Source organism: Heptranchias perlo, chromosome 13 (assembly GCF_035084215.1).
Source record: "Heptranchias perlo isolate sHepPer1 chromosome 13, sHepPer1.hap1, whole genome shotgun sequence".
Taxonomy (NCBI): Eukaryota; Metazoa; Chordata; class Chondrichthyes; order Hexanchiformes; family Hexanchidae; genus Heptranchias; species Heptranchias perlo.
This window is the reverse complement of record NC_090337.1, coordinates 55,927,994-55,953,632: the sequence shown is the minus strand read 5'-3', so window position 1 is coordinate 55,953,632 and position 25,639 is coordinate 55,927,994. Positions and strand designations below refer to the sequence as shown.

The window sequence follows — 25,639 nt, the reverse complement described above, 5'->3', positions numbered from 1 at the left end:
AGGCATTAACATGGAAGTCTGGCTTAACCACAATGGACTCTTGCGATGCTGTTTCCCAAAAGATTCTGTGAAGAAATGACAGCCCAGCAACATCAGATTCTCTGCAGAATGGATTTTGGTATTGATTGCATCAGGTGAGTTGATCTTTGTGGAGTGTGATTAGGCCATCCACAACCAGTCAACCAACCAGTCCATGTGGGTTCAATTGCCCCTCACCACATTTTACTCTAGAACGTCCATTCACTTGTGAACAAGGCTCTTGCCATCCTTGACCTAAAGGTGGACGATTGCATTGATATTCTGGCTTTGACTGCAACTTGGCTCACAGGTGACGACACCATGCCCCTTGCTGAAGCCTCCCCATCTGGCAAAACCTTCCATCACCTGCCCCACCCAAACCGTTGCAATGGTGTGGCCCTCTTCAACTCACAACTCAGCCGCTCTGCCTATTCCTCCGATACCTTGTCCTCCTTCGAGCATCTTACCTCGTTCCACATTGTCTACTGGCCCCCAAGCTCCACCCCAAGTATCTCAGGGAGATATCCTCCTTCCTTTCCTTTCTCATCCTAGGTGACTCCAACTTCCATCTCAGCTCCCCCAGGATGGTCAACCACACCATCCTCCTCCAAAACCTCTCTTCCACTGTCCACTTCATTGGGACTGCCCTATCCAATCTTAGCCAGAGCATCTCTTTCTCTCCCCGTTCTCCGCAAGAATACCTCCGGAGTCCCCCAAGGATCTATCTGTAGCCCCCTTTTTTTCCTCATCAACATGCAGCCCCTTAGTGACATCTTCCCAAGACATGGGGTTAGCTTCCACATGTACGTTGACAACAACCAGCTCTATCTCCACCACCTCTGTTGACCCCTCCACTGCCTCCATGTTGTCAGACTGCTTAACAAACATCCAGTGTTGGATGAGCCGCAATTTCCTTCAAATAAATTTTGGGAGGACTGAAGCCATCGTCTTTGTCTCCATGTCCTCACCACTGATTCCATTCCCCTCAGCAACCATTGTCTCAGGCTGAACCAGACTGTTCACAATCTTGGCGACCTTTTCCACTCTAAGCTGAGTTTCTGATGCCACGTCCTCTCCATGACATCAGTGGCCTCCACCCTAACCCAACCCAACTCCTGCTGAAACCCTCTTCCATGCATTTGTCACCTCCAGATTTGACTATTCCAATGGTCTCCTGGCCAGCCTCCCATCCTCCACCCTCTGTAAACATTAGCTCATTCAAAATTCTGCTGCCCATATCCTATCCTGCGCTAAGTCCCACTCACCCATCATCTCTGTCCTCACTGACCTACATAGGCTCCCAGTCCCCCAATGGCTCAAATTTAAAATTTTCATCCTTATGTTTAAATCCCTTCATGGCCTCACCCTTCCATATCTCCTCCAGCCCTGCCCAAACTCTGTTCCTCCAACTCTTGCCTCTTGTGCATCCTCCACTCCTTTCCTCCCCATCATTGGTAGCCATGCCATCAGCTGCCTAGGTCCCACTCTCTCGAATTGTCTCCCTAAGACCCTTCACCTCTCCACATCCTTCTCCAAACCCATTTCTTTGACCAAGCTTTTGATGATCTTCTTTGACAGAAGTTCCATTTTTTTCTGATTACACCTCTACAAAGCAACTTAGGACATTTTTCTACACTAAAGACACTATATAAATGCAAGTTGTTGCTGTGATAAATACAGGAGAAAGATTTTCACTGCAATTTACGAAACAGAGCTGTCCTATTCCTGCACTACACAAATACTGAAGATTCTGACAGCAATTAACGAGCTGAACATAGAGAATTACTGTTCTATCAGATATGCCACTCATCGTTGCCACCTATCCGCCTCAGTATAATACAAAAGCAATCTCCAAGGAATTGAGCTGAATATTTGCAACTGTCTTCCATAGACAGTCTGTGAATTAAACTGTGGGACCAACTGTCTCAAACCCAATACTGATCCTGTTCGTGTGCACACGCACGCACACACCCAACCCAGCAGAAGCAAAAAGCCCAGAATTTCTCTCAGTCTGGCCTGGAGGATGCTCAGGTCATTTGTTGCATTCCATTTACACCTCCAGGAGGTGCTTTGGGTAGTTTCTCTACGTTAAAGTAAAGGCGCTTTAAAAAAATGCAAGTTGTCGTAACAATAGAGTTAACAACAACTTGTATTTATATAACGTCTTTAATGTAGTAAAACATCCCAAGACGCTTCACAGGAGCGCTTTCAAACAAAATTTCACACTGAGCCACATAAGGGGATATTAGGCCAGGTGACCAAAAGCTTGATCAAAGAAGTAGGTTTTAAGGAGCGCTTAAAGGAGGAAAGAGAGGTAGAGAGGTTTAGGAAGAGAATTCCAGAGCTTAGGGCCTAGGCACCTGAATGCACGGCCACCAATGGTGGAACGATTAAAATCGGGGATATGCAAGAGGCCAGAATTGGAGCAGCGCAGAGATCTTGGAGGGCTGAAGGGCTAGAAGAGGTTACAGAGATAGGGAGGGACGGGGCCAGGGAGGGGTTTGAAAAGAAGGATGAGAATTTTAAAGTCGAGGCATTGCTGGACCGGTAGCCAATGTAGGTCATCAAGCACAAGAGTGATGGGTGAATGGGACTTGGTGCGAGTTAGGATGCGGGCAGCAGAGTTTTGGATCAGCTCAAGTTTATGGAGGGTGGAAAATTGGAGGCCTGAAAATTGGAGGCCAGCCATGAGAGCATTGGAATAATCAAGTCTAGAGGTAACAAAGGCACAACGGCTGTTAAGAGTTTCAGCAGCAGATGAACTGGGGCAGAGCCCAGACAGGCAATATTACAGAGGTGGAAGTAAGCAGTTTTGGTGATGGAGCAGATATCATAGAATCATAGAAAGGTTACAGCATGGAAGGAGGCCATTCGGCCCATCGAGTCCGTGCCGGCTCTATGCAAGACCAATCCAGCTAGTCCCACTCCCCCACCCTATCCCAGTAGCTCTGCAAATTTTTTCCTTTCAAGTACTTATCCAGTTCCCTTTTGAAGGCCACGATTGAATCTGCCTCCACCACCCCCTCAGGCAGTGCATTCCAGATCCCAACCACTTGTTGTGTAAAAATGTTTCTCCTCATGTCACCTTTGTTTGTTTGGCAATCACCTTAAATCAACATCCTCTGGATCTTGACCCTTCCGCCAATGGGAACAGTTTCTCTCCAGCTACTCCATCTAGACCCTTCATGATTTTGAATACCTCTATCAAATCTCCTTGCAAACATCTCTGTTCCAAGGAGAACAACCCCAGCTTCTCCAGAATATCCATGTTACTAAAGTCCCTCATCACTAGAATCATTCTAGTAAATCTCTTCTGCATCCTCTCTAAGGCCTTCACATCTTTCCTCAAGTGCAGAGCCCAGAACTGGACACAGTACTTCAGTTGTGGCCGAACCAATGTTTTGTAAAGGTTCATCATGACTTTTGTAGTCCATGCCTCTATTTATAAAGCCCAGGATCCCATATGCTTTTTTAACCGCTTTCTCAACCTGCCCTGCCACTTTCAACGATTTGTGCACATATACCCCCAGATCTCTCTGTTCCTGTAACCCTTTTAGAATTGTGCCCACTAGTTTATATTGCCTCTCCTCGTTCTTCCTACCGAAATGTATCACTTTGAAATTTTCCTGCGTTAAGTTTCATCTGCCACGTGTCCGCCCATGCCACTAGCCTGTCTATATCCTCTTGAGGTCTACTATCCTCCTCACTTTTTACTACCCTTCCAAGTTTTGTGTCATCTGCAAATTTTGAAATTGTGCCCGATGCACCAAGTCCAAGTTTACAATATATATCAAGAAAAGCAGTGGTCCCAGCACTGACCCCTGGGGAACACCACTGTACACATCCCTCCAGTCTGAAAAACAAATGTTCACCACTACTCTCTATTTCCTGTCACTTAGCCAATTCTGTATCCATGTCGCTACTGCCCCCTTCATTCCATGGGCCGCAATCTTGATGATAAACCTACCACGTGGCACTTTATCAAACACCTTCTGAAAGTCCATATACACCACATCAACTGCATTGCCCTCATCTACCCTCTGTTACTTCATCAAAAAACTCTATCAGGTTAGTTAAACATGATTTGCCTTTAACAAGTCTGTGCTGGCTTTCCCTAATCAATCCACACTCGTCCAAGTGACTGTTAATTCTGTCCCGCATTATTGTTTCTAAAAGTTTCCCCACCACTGAGGTTACACTGACTGGCCTGTAGTTGCTGGGTTTACCCTTACACCTTTTTTCAAAAAAGGGTGTAACATTTGCAATTCTTCAGTCCTCTGGCACCACCCCCGTATCTACGGATGTTTGGAAGATTATGGCCAGTACCCCAGCAATTTCCACCCTTACTTCCCTCAGCAACCTAGAATGCATCCCATCTGGACCGGGTGACTTATCTACTTTACGTACAGCTAGCCTTTCAAGTACCTCCTCTTTATCAATTTTTAGCCCATCCAGTATCTCAACTATATCTTCCTTTACTGAGACTCTGGCAGCATCTTCTTCCTTGGTAAAGACAGATGCAAAGTACTCATTTAGTACCTCGGCCATCCCCACTGTCTCCATTAGCAGATCTCCTTTATGGTCTCTAAACAGCCCCACCCCTCTTCTTACTACCTGTTTACTGTTTACATGCCTGTAAAATACATTTGGATTCCCTTCTATGATGGCCGCCAGTCTATTCTCATACTCTCTCTTTGCCTATCTTATTTTCTTTTTCACTTCCCCTCTGAACTTTCTATATTCTGCCTAATTTTCACTTGTGTTATCAACCTGACATCTGTCATACACCCCTTTTTTTCCATTTCATCTTACTTACTATCTCTTTTGTCATCCAAGGGGCTCTGGATTTAGTTGCCCTACCTTTCTGCCTCGTGAGAATGTGCCTAAACTGTACCCGAACCATCTCCCCTTTAAAGGCCGCCCACTGTTCAATTACAGTTTTGCTTGCCAATCTTTGATTCCAATTTATCTGGGCCAGATTTATTCTCATCCCATTGAAATTGGCCCTCCTCCAATTGAGTATTTTTACTTTAGAGTGTCCTTTTCCATAGCTATTCTAAACCTTATGATACTATGCTCGCTGCTCCCTAAATGTTCCCGCACTGACACTTGCTTCACTTGGCCCGCCTCATTCCCTAGAACCAAATTCACGAATGCCTCCTTTCTCGTTGGGCCAAAATGTACTGGTTAAGAAAGTTATCCTGAACACATTTCAAAAATTCCTCCCCCTCTTTGCCCCTTATATTATTGTTATCGCAGTCTATATTAGGATAGTTGAAGTCCCCAGTTATCACTACTCTATAGCTTTTGCATCTCTCTCTAAGTTCCCTGCAAATTTGCTCCTCTATATCCTTCCCACTAGTTGGTGGCCTATAGAATACACCCTGTAGTGTAATGACACCTCTTTCATTTCTTAACTCTAACCAAATAGATTCTGTCCTTGACCCCTCCAGGGCATCCTCTCTCTCCAGTACTGCAATATTCTTCTTAATCAATAATGCCACCCCACCGCCCCCTCTCCTTTCTTTCCTTACCTTCCCTATCTTTCCTGAACACCTTGTATCCAGGAATATTTAGTACCAAATCCTGTCCTTTTTTGAGCCAGGTCTCCATTATCGTCACATCGTATTCCTATGTGGCTATTTGCGCCTGCAGCTCACCAACCTTGTTTACCATGCTTTGTGCGTTTACACACATGCACTGCAAACCAGACTTAGACTTTCTTGCACTCTTTCTTTGTCTGATCCCACCTAATACTGTACTATTACTTGCTCTAGTGATACCTTTCTCCCCCGATCCTTTGTGCCCCTTGTTTCTCCTTTCCATTGCTACATCCTGGTGTCCACCCCCCTGTCAAATTAGTTTAAACCCCCCCCCCCGACCCACAGCACTAGCAAGCCTCCCCGCAAGGACATTGGTCCCAGCTCTGCTGAGGTGCAACCCATCCGGCCTGTACAGGTCCCACCTTCCCCAAAACTGGTCCCAATGCCCCAGGAATATAAAGCCCTCCCTCCTACACCAACTTTCCAGCCACACATTCATCTGCTCTATCCTCCTATTTCTATACTCACTAGCGCGTGGCACTGGGAGCAATTCAGAGATTACTATCTTTGAGGTCCTGCTTCTTAATCTCTTTCCTAATTCCTTAAAATCTGCCTGCAGAACCTCATCCCTCTTTCTACCTATGTCGTTGGTACTGATATGGACCATGACCTCTGGCTGTTCACCTTCCCTGCCCACCCCATCCCCAGAACGTTCTGCAGCTGCTCTGACATGTGGTCAGAAGCTCATCTCAGGGTCAAATAGGATGCCAAGGTTGCGAACGGTTTGGTTCAGCCTCAGACAGTGACCGGGGAGAGGGATGGAATCGGTGGCTAGGGAACGGAGTTTGTGGCGGGGACCGAAGACAATGGCTTCGGTCTTCCCAATATTTAATTGGAGGAAATTTATGCTCATTCAGTACTGGATGTTGGACGAGCAGTGCGACAAATCAGAGACAGTGGAGGAGTCAAGGGAGGTGGTGGTGAGGTAGAGCTGAGTGTCGTCAGCGTACATGTGGAACCTGACTCAACTAAATAGGGATGATTTTCTTCACTATTTTGGCAGAGTGGCCTTCATGATTGCTGCCAACGGCCGTTGTGCTCTAAAGTCAACTAATTGAAGAATTACCAATCATCATTGCAATATACATCAAGCAACATTTCCTAATTAACCGAATTTTGGAAAGAAAGCACTTTGTTTCTGGGTCTCAACATTTTTCTCAGTTCACTCTCACTGATGACCCTTCACTCCTATGACCAAGAGTGTGCCTTTACCTGCCCAATGCCTTGATCATTTATAGCACACCCAAGGGTCATAGTAGTTTAGCTTACTGGTTAGATAATATGTTGCTCAGCTTCTAAAAGTGACAAGAACAAACGGGTCACTAGACCATGGCTTATGCTAAAAATCGCCAAACAGATTTGTGATACAGTAATTGGATAAGTTAGCAAAAGCAAGGGCACACTGCAGAGCAAGTAGATACAAACTTCTCTATCCCTCTTGAGATATTAAAAAGCAAACAGTTGCATCAGCTATATGAAACTGCAATATAACAGGACCAATACAAGGAACCAGAATATTAATCTTAACGTAGGGATTTGTTGCTGACTCACCAGGGTCTCTGCGATCTCCCTCTTTCTTTCTCTCTCTGATGACTTCAGGCAGATTAGTCAATTTTAACAAGAAGGCTGAGAAATATTTTTCAAAAAAAAAGTGAGTGGAACACAGGAGATTTAAGCATGTATCTCAAAAGAGCTGCAGATCAAATACACACGCATCTATAGATATAGATATTATATTATACACAGATATATGTACACAGAAATATAACCATGAAAATGCTTGCACTTGAACTGAATGACTGGGTCTCTCCCTCAGAACCGAGGCCATACATAAGGTCTATATCCTCATTCTTGTTTTAATTGTGCATTTCTGAGTGAACCTGGTTTTTAACCCCATATGTACCATGGCAGAAAGGAAAAAAAAGCTAACACCATGGAACTTCAGCATGTATCATAGATGCATTTAGGGAGAAGCTAGATAAGTACATGAGAGAGATAGGAATAGAAGGATATGCTGATAGGGTGAGATGAAGTAGGGTGGGAGGAGGTCAGTTGCGCTGAATGGCCTGTTTCTGTGCTCTGAATTCTATCTAATTCTATGTAAAAAGGAAGCCTTTTTGCTGTATTAAACTTAATATTGCCCTTTTGCCTTTTCCCTGAACTGCCCTTACATTAAGGATACCAACTCAGAAGTATAACAAAATTGAATAAATAAGTTAATGCTTGACCTACGTGTGCTCAGACCTGGAGCTGCAATTCAGGTTGAGTATTCAAAGCTCTATCTCCTGTTGATAAAATCATCATGTAGTATTAAAGCTGGTGAAAGGGTCACAGTGGCAATAAAACAAATCACGGCTATCACCATCCTCCTGCTGGATGGTTTTAAGTCCTTTCCATCATTCACCACACAGACTGCAGCGGTTCAAGAAGAATGTCCACCACCACCTTCTCAAAGGACAGCAAGTACACAATTGATTAATATTAAGTCTGTTAGCAAGGTGTCTCGATGTTTTATAAGCACTTGGACTCACCTTCAGCTGTTATCGATAAAAACTTGACTTACATTTGTAGATCAGAACTTTACTTCAAAAGATTAAATGGACGACAGAGTTCATGATATAACAAATTGAATCTGGTCTGTAGAGGAAGGCACAAGAATACCATGCACTTTTATTCAAGATTAATAATATTATTAAAATGAACTTGCATTTATATGGCACAATTAACATACAAAAATTTCCAAGGCGCTTCAGAGGCCTAATCAGGCAAAAATGGCTGCCGAGACAAAGGAGGGGATATGTGAAGGGTTGAAAGGTTTGGTCAAAGAGATGGGCTTTAAGGAGAGGAAGGTGGAGAGGCAGAGTGGTTTAGTGAAGGAATTCCAGAGCGTGGAGCCTAGGCAGCTGAAGGCACAGCTGTTAATTGCGTGTGGCGTGGGGGGGGGGGGGGGGGTGGTGGTGCGCGTGGGGAAGGGGAGGTTCAGAGGTCAGTTGTAGGGTTAGAGGAGGTTACCGAGGTAGGATGTGGCAAGGCCATGAAGGGATTTAAACACAAGGCTAAGAATTTTAAATTTGAGGCATTGAGGGACCAGAAGCCAACGTGGGTCAGAGAGGATAGGGCTGATGGGTGTGTGGGATTGGATACAGGCAGAAATTTTGGGGAGTGGAGGATGGAAGCCAGCCAGGACTACATTGGAATAGTCGAGTCAGCAGGTGACAAAGGCATGAATGAAGGTTTCAGCAGAAGATGGGCTGAGGCAGATGATGTTATGGAGATAGTACTAGGCAGTCTTTGTGATAGAAGGGATATGGGGTTGGAATCACAGCTCAGGGTCAAATAGGATGCTGAGAATGTGAAGAGTCAGGTTCAGTCTGAGACAATGGCCAAGGAGGGAGATGGAATCAATGGTGAGGGTGAGGAGTTTGTGGCGTGGGCCAAAGATGATGACTTCAGTTTTTCCATTGTTTAACTGCAGGAATTTGGAGTTCATCTTAGATTGGATTTCTCACAAGCATTGATAACAGAGGCAGTGGAAGAGTTGATAGGTGGAGAGATACAGCTAGGTGCCATCAGCGAACATGTGAAAGTTGACCATAGCTGGCGATGCTCTGGATAAGTAAAAGTGGAACCAAGTGAGGGAAATTCCACTGAGGTGAACAATGGAGGAGAGATGTTTGAAGATGATGTAGTCAACTGCATAAAAAGTTGCAGTGTTTGAGGAGGGATGATGTACCGACAGAGGATGTCATTTATGACTATGGTTATGGCCATTTCAGTGCTGTGACAGGTACAAAACTCGGGTTGGAGATTCAAATATGGAATTGCAGGAAAGATGAGATTTGGGAGGTGACAGGACAAACTTTGAAGAGTAAAGGGAGGTTGGAGATGGGGGACAGTTTGCAGGGACAGAAGCAGCAAGGGTGGGTCGTTTGGGGAAGGTGATGACGGCAGTTTTGAAAGCGAGAGGGACAGCATCTGAGGAGAGGTAACCATTTACATCACCTAGTATGAGTGCCAGGAGGCGAATTTTGGCAGGGTCAAGGGAGCAGGAGGTTGATGTCCTGGACACGATGAGCTCAGAGAAGGCACTGGGGAAGGAAGAGAGAAACTGGAGAGATGTAGGTCCAGGGCTAGGACAGGAGAGCGCGGGTTGGGGAGAGTAAGCGTTTTGCTGGGCACCATGGCATCAAAGGCGGACATGAGGGAGCAGTTAAACAGAGGCCCAAAGGTGAGGCAGTTGGGCTTTAGAAATTGCAGTTGTAAATGTTTTTTGTGGGGGGGGGGGGGGGGGGGTGGGTGGAAAAGAGAACACAAGCTTTTTTTTTCCCCCAGGGATAGACGCAGAAGGAAGTGTAATTAGTAGGGGACTGTGGGTAGTGAGGGATACAATGAACTGGTTGGAAATGACCTTGTCTGTAATAGAGACCATGCCTGTAGAGTGACCATGGTGAAAAGGTCAAAGGGGTGGCTCCATGGGTAGGAGAGATTATATTAACGGAGAGATTTAGGAAGGAGAGGCCAGTGAATTCAGAGGACCAAGGGCATGGAGAACTGAGATGAAGATCACCGAGGATGAGGGGTCGCTTGGTGCAGCAGGCAAGGGCTGGAAACAAGGATATCTTGGCGAGAAATTGGGGGGGGGATGGTGCAATGGTCGAGGATTTTAAAAGGAGGTAATAGAGCAGAGATGGTGTGATTTGATGAGGGCCACACCGCCACCAGTGGTTTGGGGAAGGCGGTATAGCTAGAAGGGGAGGCTTAAGGGCCATGGTGTTGCCATTTGTGACCCAAGTTTACCAAAGTTAAGATTTACACCATTACATTTTATAACCTTTAATTAATGTGAAGCTGTGAAGTTTCTCTTGTACAAACAATCTCTGCAAATGAATCTCAAGCAATACTGGAATTTAAAATTTTTAAGATCCAGGTACTCAGCATAACATTTGCACTTTTCTTAGAGGATCAGATGATTGTCAATTTAAAAGTTGTCTTTTACAACAATTTGCATTTATATAGTGCCTTAAACATAGCAAAACGTCCTGAGGCACTTCACAGGAGCATATTAAACAAAATTTGACACTGAGCCACGTAAGGAGATACATCAGGTGACCAAAAGCTTGGTCACAGAGGTAGGTTTTAAGGAGCGTCATAAGGAGGGGTAGAGAGGCTGAAGGGTTTAGGGAAGGAATTCCAGAGCTCAGGGCCTAAGTAGCTGACTGCAAAGCCACCAATGGTGGAGCAATGAAAATCAGGCATGCGCAAGAGGCTAGAATTGGGTGGAGCACAGAGATCTTGGAGGGTCGTAGGTGGTTAGAGATGGGGAGGGGCTAGGCTATGAAGGGATTTGAAAATAAGGATGCAAATTTTTGCCTGACAGGAACCAATGCAGGTCAGCAAGCACAGGGGTGATGGGTGAATGGAACTTGGTGCGAGTTGGGATACAGGCAGCAGAGTTCAAATCTAGCCAACTAATGGGATGAAAGTCTCCTGCTGAAGTTTACACACAAAACATTAACTTCTTTTGAAATGCTGATGTATCTGTGGTGTATTCCAACATGTTCAGTTTTTATTACATGCATTCACTGCACAGAGATCATATTGTTGTGGATAACGTGGGATAGTGTATAATACAATAGGAAAAATAGCTTAATACAGAAGTCAGTAATATCTTTGCATTCTGAGAGATTAGGTCGTGACGATTACACAGGGAAATGCCAGGCAAGCAGGAGTCAGACTAATGCAATTTAAGCATTAAAAGTTGTGTAAGAATTATGGCTTATTTGGAGCCAACATGTCTATGTTTCAACTGTTATTCTATTAAGGGGTCATGTTCATAAACTGCAGAATTGTCATCTTCTACAGGTCACTAACATTCCAGTGAGAATGAAGTGTAGTGGTGCAACATTGCCATCTACTGGTGTAGCAGATGACAGATCACATAACAATAATTTCTCAATTGATAAATTCAGAGCAAGTCATCTGACATAGTCTATCTAGGTGTTTAAATAAGCTCATTTTCTTTGGTATTCCGCTGAGAACTTACCTGGATTGGTTAGTAGTTCGCAGACCCTGATGGAGATCCTACTATAGTAAGTGTGTAGGCATACTTTGTCGATAATAAAAACAAGTTGATTTATCTCTGGCGCCCGAACCAATATAATTTGGATTAATCAACTTGGTTGATCTAACGCTAATAAGTTATGTTGTCCTCAAACTTCAAATGCTATCGAATGGAGTGTGACATCAGTTCCATGAACCAGAGTATAAATAAGTTCACAACACAACAAAATAAGCAACACAAGTCAATCTTTATTGAAAACTTAAGTATTAATACATAACAATTCTTGTTACAATAAACATGCCTTGAAGTTTCTTTTTAAATCTGAGCTCATCTACTTGTCAGATTGCTTTTAAAAAAATAACAATGTATGAATTTACACATAATTGAACTGGCTCAGAAAGGAAATGTCAAAATTTCTGGTTTATGTTATCCAATGTAAAACGGTAGTTTTAAAACTGATTTTCGGAAGACAACACTGACCTAGACTAAATAAGTACCAAAATAATAGTTTTTTTTAATTAAGCATAGTGTTCAAAAGTCACTTTTTTTTTTAAAAAAGGGGAAAATGTGTGCCTCTAACAAAAAATACAGAACTCTCACTGGGGTGATTCTACTGTGCCCACATGTTGCATGTGCTCATGTTATTTTTTTTTTTACAGAAAGGCTGTCTTACAGCACTACACTGCACACCAACAGACACAAACTATTCATCCTGTAAAATTCTGCAATTCAAAAGCTCAACTTTTTTTTTCCAGAAACAGGGAAATAGTTCAGGTCACATCCACCTCGACTACTGCTGAGCACCTGACTGCATACACTGGCTTACACTGGGTCTGATGAGAATGCAAGCATGGAGGCTGGGGGGGGTTAAGATTCTGATGACAGATGGTTGCTCCTTGGAAACTGTGTGCTGTTTTATGTTCTAATGATTCTTCAATTCAAATTAGGTTCTGTTATCTGCTTCCCAATTAATATTCACATGTTTACAATGCAAAAGAGGGGGAGGGGAAAAAAGACCCTCTAAATCCCTATGCAGAGAATTAATAAAAGAAAAACATCTGATTGCTTGGCAGGGATCCAATGTTTGCAGGGTTAGTCAACCCAATTGTTAACTGCTTTAAAAGAACATGCAAGCATACACAAAATGTATTAAAAGACATTTTTCCCCAAAGATCCACATTGACTACTGTTTTGTTTATTGTACTACTCTTTTCTTTGTCCCAACCCAATATTTGGAGTAGATACTGCTAACTGCGAATTAATTGAACACTGAACAGCATTCAAGGAACACACCCAGTTTGAGTGTGAATTGTTTTGAGGCATTAGGCTGAATGGAAAATACATTTCAATTACATACAGTATTCCTGCTTAACCATCATAAAGTACACAATCTTTAACTCAACACATGGTCGTTCTCAATCATTCCCTGAGCATATGGCATATGTTACTTCAGCAGCTTGGAAATATTCTGAAGCAACTGTCAAAGTCTCAAAATTGCATGAGGCTACCAGATTTTGCACTATATTTTATCACTATTAAAACTCTACACATCAGTTAATTACCTTCTCTGAACCTTTGGAAGGGAGAACAAATAGAATTAGCTTGCATATTCCTTTAAAAATGCAACACCAGACCAGAACTAACTTGTATGTCCCCCATTACAAAGTGCAGAAAGTTGGATGACCATTCGTGAATTCCAAACTTGGGCACCAAAAATTTCTAGATGCTCAAGAGACTGAAATTTTGGATTCTCTTGCCCCACAACCGCCCACCCCCACAACCACTTAAAAAAAAATCATCCAAGTTCCCACCCTAATTGCAAAAAGTAACCAGTATGAAACACGAAGGGTGGCTAAAGCACCAAATGAGAGATTCATTATAATTTGAGCAAAGTATAATTTGGTCTGCCAAATTTTTGTTTCATAAATACAAGCAACTAAATTTCAAACTCAACCTGTTACTGTATTTTAAATGAGTGCATTTACAGCAGTGTAACATGAAGAAACTGCCAGATTTAAACAGTTCTTTACGTTAAACCTTGACCATGATGGCTTCCATGGTTGATTTTTCTTCACCTCAGTACCCATTATTTTCTCCTTAAAACATACTTTAAGGAAAAGGAATTATGCAAGCTAGCCACAAATGCTGTCACAGTAGCTCTGCACTATTGATTAAGCCTTCACTACTTGTTCATCCACTAACTGCTGTAATGCAACATTACTACAGAAGTACAACTCATTCCAGGGTTTCACACTAATCAATACAATCTCCATACAGCCCTCAGTTACATAGTCCACACTGATGCCGCAATACAAATAAGACGGGAAATATTTCAGTACACACAGTATAGCTGGTGGGTTGGAGAAGGGAGAAGAATGTAATAATGCAAAATAAGTTCTCTTTTTTTAAAAAAAGGAAATTAAAGCACATAGCATTAGTCCAGCATAGTGTCGATTATAGGTTACTCATTTTAGGTTCACTTTTCATTTCATACCAAGCCCTGGTTTGTGACTTATAAATCTTTAAAAGGAATTATCACCAAAAATACTTTAGAATTTTTCTATTGTAGTCACATTTGTAACTTGTCAAAATTGCAATGTTTGTATTTTTTGGGAATCTTTGAACATGCACATTGACATTCTGAAAGATTAAAAAGCCACATTAGAGTTCTCCTAAGCATCTGAAATAAAGATCCTGTTCAGTCACACTGGTTTCCAAGTCCTGCAAATACCAGGTTGGAAAACAGCCTGCAGACATCACATTGGACACAATTTTACTTTGAAAATGAGTGAACAGGAATCAAGATATTGTGAACAAATTTCCAATTTTAAAACTTCTTCCTTGTTCATGCCAATTTAATGCAGGGTTTGTTAAGACCTCAAGTCTCAGTCAAAACACACACTGCTATTCTGAAACTACTCAGTTGGCCTGCAGAACTCCATTTTCTGTGAAATCTTTTACACCACTTGTGTTGGGTACACAAATTGCAGTTTGTGCAATCAGATATGTTAAACTTCAGTTTATGTTCAGTCAACAACCCAGTAAATTTCATTCTGCTCCATTTTTGAAAGTTAACTGCCTTGATCATTACTATTCCCAGCAGCAATGCTGCTGGCTATCCAAAAATGGGTTGAAGAATTGGTCTTGGGAGTATTTTAAAATGAAATTAACATACATGCTAAATCCATTATAAAATTTCAATATAAAAAAAATGGAATAGGAAAGTTACGAATCTAATTGTTGTGTGCTTGTTCCCCTTGATTATTTATTTGCTAGCTGCTATCAAAAACAATTCTAATTCGTTAACTAACCAATTCCTTTACATTAAATGAAGCAGTTAAAGGTTTCCACAACCATTTCCATTTGTGCTAATTTAGGTAAAGTTTGACAAGAGTTTGGAAAAAAGTAACAATTGTAGAGAATTTGGATCCTTCTTGCATCAAGTACGGTGCCAGCAGCAACCAAAGGTACTCCCTGCATTACTAATAGCACAAGCATAGACAGGAAGACAGCTGAGTGCCCTCAACTACACCAAGTCAATTCTAATCCCCAGACAATCAGATTTCACCACAGATTAGCAGTCAATTCTGCAATGAACTTTCATGATAAATGAAGGCTGTGACCATTATCAGTCGCTAAGCGGGTTTGGAACTCGAGATGGGTGGTGCCTTACTCGGCTTTATCAACTTGTCTCCTATTGTTATAAAAGTTTAAGCATCCTACACAGTGAAATAACTTGTGCAGTGTTGAGGGCATAGCAAATATAAAAGAAAAACAAAATAAATTCTTAAGATAACCTGGTCACTTTGAACACAAGTACCAGCCAATTTATCCACTTGACTTTTTAGATCTACATTACTGATTTTTTTTTACAGCAATGAATAATTCAAAAAAGAATACAAGTGGAACTCAGGATTTTTACATTGGATACCATAAATTAAGCTTCTCAGCTTCTGTTTTCCCTGCAATTCCTCATCCAATACAGTGAATTCCGGATCTTAGCCAGGCTACCTGGGTAAGGCAATAAGCATAGCCAAGCATTTCCAAAATAGGAAAAGCTGGAGGACAAGTCAACCTGCGCTATTCACTTGTATCTTCTAACAGCAACCTCAAGAATGGCATTATCAGAGGCCTGGGAACAAAGAACAGCTCTTGCTCAGTGAGTTGCATGTGGAGATTGGGGCAAAAGCTCCCAACATATGCTGAATAAAGAAGATCTGCCTTTCTTCTTATTTCATCAGCAAAAGTGTTACTTGACTGAAGCCGTCCGCTGCACAATACAATCGCTACTGCTGCAGGAACTAACAAGTCCTACAAAAATCATATTCTGCTAGTATATAATGGACAGATTCCTTAAACCAACATTAAGAAATTTATCTTCTTTGGTTTTATACTACAGTTTGAATATTCAGAAGCATTAGTCACAAATGCCTTCAAAAATGTTATTCAACCTTGCTTGACCAATGAAGTCATCCTATGTGATGCACAACCTGGAACAAATCAAATGAGAGTGATGAAAATTATATGTGGATTTTAAAAACAATGTCACCTATATTACTTGTGTCCATGACTGGGCAACATCCAAGCACACCTCTAATGCTTAAAGAAAATTAGACCTATTCTGTGAAGAACTGAGACAGTCTATATTCATACATAATTTGAAGAAAATGTTTTATTACAACCAGTGTCCTCATTTTGGAAGTGTTACCACATATGGGATGCTGTCAAGAGCTAGTAATATAACTATAATATCTATTATCCAAAATGATAAGCAGTGATGTGGATTCTACAAAAACCCATGAAAAACTTCGAAACATGGAAAAAAAACTTGAATATTTAACAATTGCCAAATTAAAAACCTACAAATCATCAAGTGTCATGATTTTAAGTTAGAGGCATTTATAACTTGAAACATTCCATGTTACTGCAATATTAAATCAAAGAATATAAAAATACTTCCATTTTCCCCAACTAGCGGCTGTTCCAGATCCATTGTAAAAATTTCTGCACATTTCCTTCATCAATCTCGTTTAAATCTCTACTGCTGCCTTTCTCTCTAAAATAACACTGAATCTAATGCAGTTTAACATGAAAAAAGACTGGCAAGTCAATGCCTGCAAGCTTCATTTCACGCCTACCTGAACACCACCTCCAGGAGCCATGCTGTAAATGCATCTGCTACCCAAGAATGTAAATTAATCCACTGGCTAAAGAAAGTTAACTGTTCCCATTAAAAAACATCAATTCCAACAGATCAGCCAGAAGTTTTTTCTGACGAATTATAGAAATTCACTTGCACAATTTTTGCTTTTTAAAACATTACATACAATAAGACTCTGCATTATTGAAATTAAATTGCAAAACATTTTTTGAATCTCAGTTCCTTTGGATTTTGCATATGATGGTTTGCATCAGTCATTGCAGGTAGATTTGAGCAAGCATTTTGTAACATGCATTGAACTAGATATGAATCCAAATATACTTATACTCCCTTTTGTATAACCTATAAAATTTCAAGACAGTCCACAAAACAAGTTTTGCCATAAGACTTGAGTACTGCTGAATTCCAAGATGCAAGATATGCAGCCATGATAATCTTCGTGATTTTTTTGGTAGTGTTTGGCAAGTGTTGAGAGCATTGATGTACTGGAAGGAAGGATCCTGGTTGGAGGCATGTGGGAATCAGCACCAAGTGTTAAGACTTGTTTGATTGCATATCTCCCACCTTTCAACCTGTGAAAAAGAGTGTTTTAAATACTTAGTTATGAATACTTTTCTTCCACACTATCCAAGCTAACACTGAGCCACAGCCACTGCACATAGAAGCCACCTTTCAATGAAACTTATATAAAGTTACATTACATATTTTGTGATATATTAAGTGCTCGTTGGAAGCAGTTCATAGAGCTCGATTTATGTGAAATACTGTTAATTCCCAGTGCGAGTGACCCCCAAGTAACTATTCTATGCAAAACTATGAGAAAACATGGATTTACCTTTCCACATTAATCACACCTACACTGCATTACTAAAACCTTGGGTACAGTCAGAACACTAATATAAATTGTGAAACCTGAATTTCTCACTAGAGTTTATCGAGCAAACCAGCTCAAGACAAAACCAGAGGGATTCAATAATTCACCAAACTGCTTAGTAAACATCACAACTATTAAGCAATGAAAATATCAGTGGAACTACATTTTACAGTCAGAAGACAGTGCCAGCAAGTACAAGATAGTTACCAACAATGGCAAAATATATTTTCTGCAGCCTTTTCTGACAACCCATTTTGGAATCCAAACTCAAGTGGCTAGATGCATAAACCTTTGTCCCTCACTAACAAACATTGATTTCCACCATCCAAACAAAAATAAAAGATTCCCCTAAAATTTGCGCAATGAAAACTGTGGGATGAGGTTTAATAACATTTCTTATGTTCTTAGTAACAGAGTTACAGAGATCAGTAAAGTCCAATATTAGATTCCTAGTCTATGCTGAATTAGCTATCTCAGTGCATGGTTAATCAGAATCCCACAATTTGCATATACATACTTGAGGCTTTTCTTTGCATATTAGCAAACATCAAATTGAAGAGGGGCAATGCTTGAGGGGTTCGGAAAGTGCAAAGCAATTACGCATCTCTTACTCTACTGGATTATACCGAGCAACATCTGCATTGTTTTGAAACTTGCTTTTACTTCAGCCAATTGGGGGGGGGGGGGGGGGGGGGGGGGGAGGGGGAGAAAGAGAGAGGGAGAAAGGAGGAGAAAGGGAAAGAAAGAATATCCCGTGTGTGAGCTGACCATGGAGGGAAAATTCTGTAATAAAATCATACGTGTGCATACTTCCTGTCTGCAAACCCTTACTTTCTATTGCCACATACTTGCCACACTTTGGTATCAAATTTTCCCATTATAAATTCCTATGTGCACATTTATAATGGAAAGTGCCTATGTAAACTTGTCACACTGTAATTACACTCTCCCACCAGTGACAATGCTGTGTACGTTTTGTATCTCCCAGGTATTCAGACTGCACTGTAGAGAAACTGCAATGCTCCAACTGTTGCTCAGAATATCCCCAAGTTTTATTATTTAGTAAATAATGCAAAATCCAAGTATTATAAAAATAAAGACTTAAGCACCGAATTGCTGGAACGGCAAATCTGGCCCTGAACACTGGTAGTTAGATTGTTGAGCGCCCCAATATTCCAGTGGCGAATTTGCGCCAAAATTTGCTGTAGAGCTCATTAAAATACGTCAGTGAGGAAAGTGGTGATCCAGAAATGGCGCCATTGAGAAATGTCTGCCATCAATTCCGATTTTGATCAAGTGAGCAATATCGCAGTATTCGTTCGCTTCTTATTCTGGTTTATAAGAGTGTGTGTTTGACCTGTAAGTCCTGTTTTGCGAAGTTAACACAAATCTGTCAGGTTATTTATTTTGTTTTCTAAAGTTGTGCAAATATAACTCCTGGGTGTAAAATGGACAAGCACTGTAGCTACCTAAACTAATTGAAGGCTTCTATATTGTAATCGCTTCCAGATGTTGGTGGGCAAGTTCATATCAAAACACATATCCTGTGTTTTGCAGGGGAAATATATTAAAAACTCAATGCAAGATCTGAAGGGAGTAATTATTTAATAATTCATTTCTCAGGTATCACTGCTTTCAAATTCAGAGCAGCTGCATGTTCTTTCAGTCATCTTAGCTGTTTAAATAGATTGATATTCTAAATTAGCAATTGACACTATTAAGGAACCAGAGATCTGTGAATTAAATTCCATTTAACAGGTAACATTCCAGCCAGCATGTCCAAAAGCCAATTATTTTTGCATTTGTCATATAAATCGGCAAAGCTTGGCAAAAAAACGTTTAAGGAAACTTGATCTTGGAGTAACAAATCACGTCTCTGCCAGGTCAACAGTGCCGTTCTGGTTCAGTCCAAGTGGCAGTCAGGACCAAAGCAGTGTTAATCCAGCAACTTGGACATCGCTGTTGATCTTATATGGGGCGGAGCTATGAAAATCAAATTCTCACTGTCACAGCAAAGCAGAGGGTCCAAGGAAATTTTGGTGTGGTGTAAGTAATGGCCTGAGTCACTCATACCATAATTTCCCACAAAATCTGTGCCATAGGATTGGCATTGTGCCGTTACTACAGCACTAGTTTTCAGCAAATTCCAGGCCTCAATGTATGACTTATAAATGGGGACTGAATTTTATCTGCATGCCCTGTCCAGCCATCCCCCAGCCTCTGTCCCTGTTTTATTTGATTACACTTGATCTGGATTCTCTGTATGCAATGACACAGGTCAGTAGTGTACAGGGAAAATGGAACCACTGTTCAGATGCACAGGATCTGAAGGGAAGCATGCATTCCCATTTAAAATGGGAAGTGAGCTTAAAGTCACATCAAAAAAAGTCGGGCCAACAACTAAACTGGATCTCGTCAACTCAATTCCCAAGTACACTGGCAATTCAGGAAGTTTAGCATTCCAGGAAGGATGTAGGGTGTGCTTGCTACTTTGCTGAATCCAGCACAGCACAAATCTGGCTGAACTGTTTCTGAAGTTGAATTTCAACTGATTCCACACCCAATTCTGATTTAATATCTAGCATAACCATGGCATTAGATTTCTTCTTCATCTGCTGTTGCTCAAACTCTAAGTGAGGACTACTTTACAACGAAAGAAGACAGACTTGCATTTCCAATGACTGGCTGATCACCACTGCGAGGGTACATAGTTGTAGGTAGGTGTTCCTGGATTCCTATAAGCAGGCATGGAAATGGGATGAGGAGCTACTGGAGTTGGGGAATGAGTCGTCAACAAAGTACCTGCAATGAAAATAATTGTTTTAATTAAATGAAATCTCTGTCAAATTCAGTTCAAGCACCAAAAGTTCTCAAAAGGTAGAAGCCACAAAAAAAAATCTACATCTTCAGAAAAACTGAAGTGATGAATAAATTTAAGGAAAAATAAAATACCACTGTACAAGATAGAATGAGTAATCATTTCTACACATTTCTCTCTCTCCACAAACAAACTCAAGGTAACATAATGGACATCGTACCAACATACTTTTGGTCTATTTGAGTGTGGAAGAGAAACAAGTCTCATCCTGTTTCCAAGGGGATCGAGAACTGAAGCTCAGGGCCCAAGGAAATCAAGCGATTTGAATGGCGACTTGTTTTTACAAATGATTAACTCCCAAACGCATGTTTTAATGCAATTTTTTATCTGAACAGGAAATCAGGCTGGTTCAGCTTCCTAACACTGCGCACACAACCAGTCTGACGTACACAATAGCATCCCCACAGAAAGCCAGCAACCTAAGTTAAAGTGTCCAACTAAAGCAGCTCATACAACTTCAATTGCAACAGTGGGTCTCACCATAAATTTGCAATTAATCTTAATCCAGTTTTAGAAGTTATAGAACTGGTGAGTTGACAATGTTACTTGTACTGTTAACCAGAAGATTGAATTTCTATCTAAGAGTTAAACATTCCATGACTGACACCATCATGCTGCCCAAGCAGCTGCTTTTTAAAAAAAGTTTTGTTGGACAACTTGAAATATTTAACAATTTTTATGCCTGACTTTTATTTAACCATTTAATATATCCTTTTCCGGTTCGCTCCATTTGTAGCACACTACATAATACAGTTGACTGCCAAAACCAAAACACATACATCTTGAGAACTGAAATACATGGTGCAAGAGTCAGTTTGGCTCATTCTGATACTCACCTGCTGACATTGCCATAGTGGTCCCAGCTACCATTCCCATGGCAACACCATTTGCTCTGGGTTGTGGAATTGGTGGAGGGTACATGGCAGCAGGCATTCCATTAGGCTGGACAACTGTGGTGTGATGAATTACATGAGGTGGTGCTGCATACAGGGGCTGTGTGTAGTAAGTGCCTTGCTATTAAGCAGGAAAAAAAGTGAAAGATAATGTTGAGACAATCCAGAGAATTAGCAAACAAATTAGCACAACTGGTGAAATTCATGATGCATTAACAACTTCATATTGCATTCTAAACCTTGTAATTCTCTTTCAAATATCTTGCCACCTCAGAGAGGCTGAAATATTACACTGGGGACACTGCAGCATAGACATGCAAAGTCTCTAATCACAATCTGTTTCACCGTCACAACCTAAACCACGATACTCTATTACAGCTACTTAAACTAGAAAAAAAGCCCGAGACAGTAAATTCTATTCTGAAACATTAGGGCTTTTTTTTGGAAGGCAGGAATGTTTGTATTAACATGTAATTGCAATTTGTAACTAAACTGCTTATACGCTTGTTTTCATTTGATTTGAACAATTTCGGAGAAAAATGGGATGGAGGAGGTAGAACCTAATTCAGGGCAAACTTCACGGGCTGGGAAGTACGTACGTAATGAACTGTATCTGGATAGGTTTTGTTTTTATGGTTTGCTGAATGCTGCCCCCGTTTATCCTATTTCATAGCAAACACTTCAGATTTCACTGAAATTCTGTGCAATGTTTTGAGCCTTTATCTGAAGCTATGTGGAAGAGCACATCTTAATATTGCTTCTGCTTTTCTTCAGCAAAAACCCTGCAAAGGGTTCTAGACAGGTTAATTGAGTGGACAAGAAGGTGGAAGATGGAGTATAATGTGGGGAAATTAGGTTTTTCACTTTGTTAGGAAGAATAGAAAAAACAGAATATTTTTTAAATGGTGAGAAACTATTAAATGTTGGTGTTCAGAGAGACTTGGGTGTCAACATACAAGAAACACAAAAAGTTAAGAATGCAGGTACAGCAGGCAATTAGGAAAGCAAATGGAATGTTGGCCTTTATTGCAAGGGGGTTGGAGTACAAAAGTAAGGAAGTCTTACTATAATTGTGCAGGGCTTTGGTGAGATCTCACCTGGAGTAGTGTGTACAGTTTTGATCTCCTTATCTAAGGAAGGATATACTTGCCTTAGAGATGGTGCAGAGAAGGTTCACAAGATTAATTCCTGGGATGAGGGTTGCCCTATGAAACTAGGTTGAGTAGAATGGGCCTATACTCTCTGGAGTTTAGAAGAACGAGAGGTGATCTGATTGAAACATAAGATTCTGATGGGGTTTGACCAGATAGATGCTGAGATTGTTTCCCCTGGCTGGAGTGTATAGAACTAGGGGGCATAGTCACAGGATAAGGAGTTTAAGATTGAGATCAGAGGATTGCAAATCTTTGGAATTCTCTACCCCAGAGGGCTGTGGATGCTGAGACACTGAATATATTCAAGGCTGATACACAGATTTTTGGACTCTAGGGGAATCAAGGGATATGGGGATCAGGCAGGAAAGTGCAGTTGAGGTCAAAGATCAGCCATGATCTGATTGAATGGTGGAGCAGGCTCGAGGGGCCATGTGGCATACTCCTGCTCCTATTTCTTATGTTCTAACACGTTCAATTCTCATCAGAACAATTCGCAATCAAATTCAGATACACTTTTAAATCCTGTTTGTTTTATCATATCCATTCTAAGTTTGACCAATTATTGTGGAATTGGATTTCAGGATTGAAAAATTGCTACTAATGGTTTGAAGAGTCGGCTTTCTTCTGTGCTTTTTATATACTGAATGTCATATTTGGGATTAGTGCAATTCATGATACAAATCCTAAGGTTCAGGTCGATAACCGTGCTGGGTTATAGTAAAGTGATTTCGTATGAGCTATTCAGCTTGATTTTCTGCCATTTCCTGTTCAACATCCTTTTAGGTCCATGAATAGCAGCATGAATCCCTAACCCCGACAGGAGACACATGCCTTGATCGCAGGCCTTTGCCTATATCACTGCAGCGCTAAGTGCGTGAGCACACCCAGGGCATTTTTACCACCTTACATTGCACTCCACCACTGCTCAACATCAGAGAATGAGAATCAGGGCAGAAACACTACCAATTTCAATATACAATGGCTACAACATTGTCAATTATGATCCTGCACAGGAACTTAAATAGCATGAGCTACAGCAACTGACTGGTCTTTTTTCCACCCAAGCTTATGCAAAAAATCATTTTTCTTCACTAGCTGACAGTCTTCGATGCTGGCGCCTTCAATCTATACAGGAATCCTGCTAACTAGGTACAACCCCAAGGTAGGTTTATTAAAGAAACGCCCCAAGATAAAGGTATTAACTTAAATCATTTGTTGGAATTTGCTGGATCACTACGACATTCCTGAATTCCTGATTGGAGTAAACAATCTCAATAAGTAGGAGTTGCTCTCGGAATTGAGGCTCTGCAACTGTTCATGTTTCTACATCCCAGTCATGAAATCCAAGGAAGATGACTGCTGGCATCAGAAAACCAGCCATCTCACAGCAAGCTCAATGTTTTTTTTTAAATTAAATACATTCCTCATCTTCCAATGGTTAAAGCTCGTGGCCCCTTCTGAGAATTACCCTGAAGCATTTTTAAATAAAATGCTGGTTAATCAGCTAACTTTGAAAAAGTGATTGTTTGACTGGAACTCTAGACTTGCGTGTAATACATTAACACCATGTAGGGCCACCATTTGTTCAGACTTTACTAATATACCTGCCTGAAGACCTATGGCTTATTGCCTTAGACTTCAACAATGCACATCCAAAGCAGGACACATTTATAGATGAATAGTTAAGAAGCACCTAATGCCAACTTGGGTAATGTGCTGGAACTGAATTTACAAATTTAATGTTCTGGATTTCTGAAACTCTCCTGAACTGCATAAGCCAAGGGGAAAAAACACAAGCTTAAGAATAACAACCAAGGCTGCTCTGACAATCCATTTGAAATCAGTACAGCTGAAAACAGTTAAAGATATTTTAGGCTAGTATACATACTTCATAACTATAAGTTGAGAGTATCTGCATTACAGCAACTGGTAACCAACTTGCACAAACCAGTTTGTATTTTGTGAGTTCCACAGCAAAATGATTGGTCCATTACTTAACTGAGATTTTACAGTCAGTTACGTTTTAATGAATGACGCAGCCTTAGTAGTAGTTTTGGCTTTGAAAGTCATGTCATTTCTAATAGGTTTGTTTAGCAAATGGCCTTACTCCTGACCTGTGCATAAGGGTTCTGCTGTGGATAGGCACTTCGAACCGGGTATACAGCTGTCTGGTATGGGTTGGGAGAGGAGGAATAAGATGGCACAGCTCCACTGGTCGGAGAACACGAGACTTTATAAGGTGTGCCTGGCGTGTAACCTGAAACAAAACAATGTTAGAACAACCATCAAGTAATTCCAAAAGGAAATAAAGTCTGTGGTCGCGATATGGTTGTGATTCTGCAAATTCCATCTTCCAAAGCAAACAAATACACTGCTTTAGGCCGTACAAGTCAGCAAGCCTATAAGTGGCTTACACATAAACAAGTCGCCAACTCTTGTTTCACCCATCCAAATGAACAATGGGATGAACAAACATTTAATGCCTCGAACGAATCTTACACTTTTTTACTCCCTAAAAAGCACAGATGTTTTACACTGAATACTTAAGTTATTTTAGTATCTCCCTGGCCTCAAGTGTCTGCATCCACTAATTCCTCTCCACTGCTCACCATCTGCCACCTCAGAACATTTACTAATTTTAAAAAAGTGTTAAACAAATTCAAATTATTGTAATTATATATATATGCTGGGCTCCCAAATTATACTTGCTGAAAGTTTAGTATCGATTCAGAACACTGCATGTTTCTCCTTAGAGTACATGCCCGTCCAAATGTAAAAGATAGTAAAAACACATCCTTATTCTTAAACATATATGGGATTCATATGAACTTCATGAAGTGGTGCTGTAGGTTAGTCCTTTTACCTGCAGAACCAGAGATTGAATTCTCAACTGTTGGGTTGAAAGGCTCTTTGCTGGCTGCAAAATTCTTCAGCAAACTTATTGGAACACTCTCAACCCAGTATCTACTTTGTAAAGGTCACAGTTAACCAATGATC

General features: G+C 41.0%; 1 protein-coding gene across 2 annotated transcripts in view; it reads right to left on the bottom strand.

Moving 5' to 3' along the window:
- Positions 1-11,910: 11,910 nt before the first annotated feature.
- fam168b (family with sequence similarity 168 member B) overlaps positions 11,911-25,639 on the bottom strand; it is a 30,995-nt gene continuing 17,266 nt past the window's right edge. For both annotated transcript variants that reach the window (XM_067995516.1, XM_067995515.1), the window contains exons 4-7: positions 24,757-24,899; positions 21,432-21,609; positions 20,388-20,519; positions 11,911-17,415 (exon numbers count right to left, since the gene is read on the bottom strand). In XM_067995516.1, coding sequence (XP_067851617.1) covers positions 20,407-20,519; positions 21,432-21,609; positions 24,757-24,899 — 434 coding nt within the window. In that variant the 3' untranslated portion in view covers positions 11,911-17,415; positions 20,388-20,406. The remainder of the gene's footprint in view (positions 17,416-20,387; positions 20,520-21,431; positions 21,610-24,756; positions 24,900-25,639) is intronic.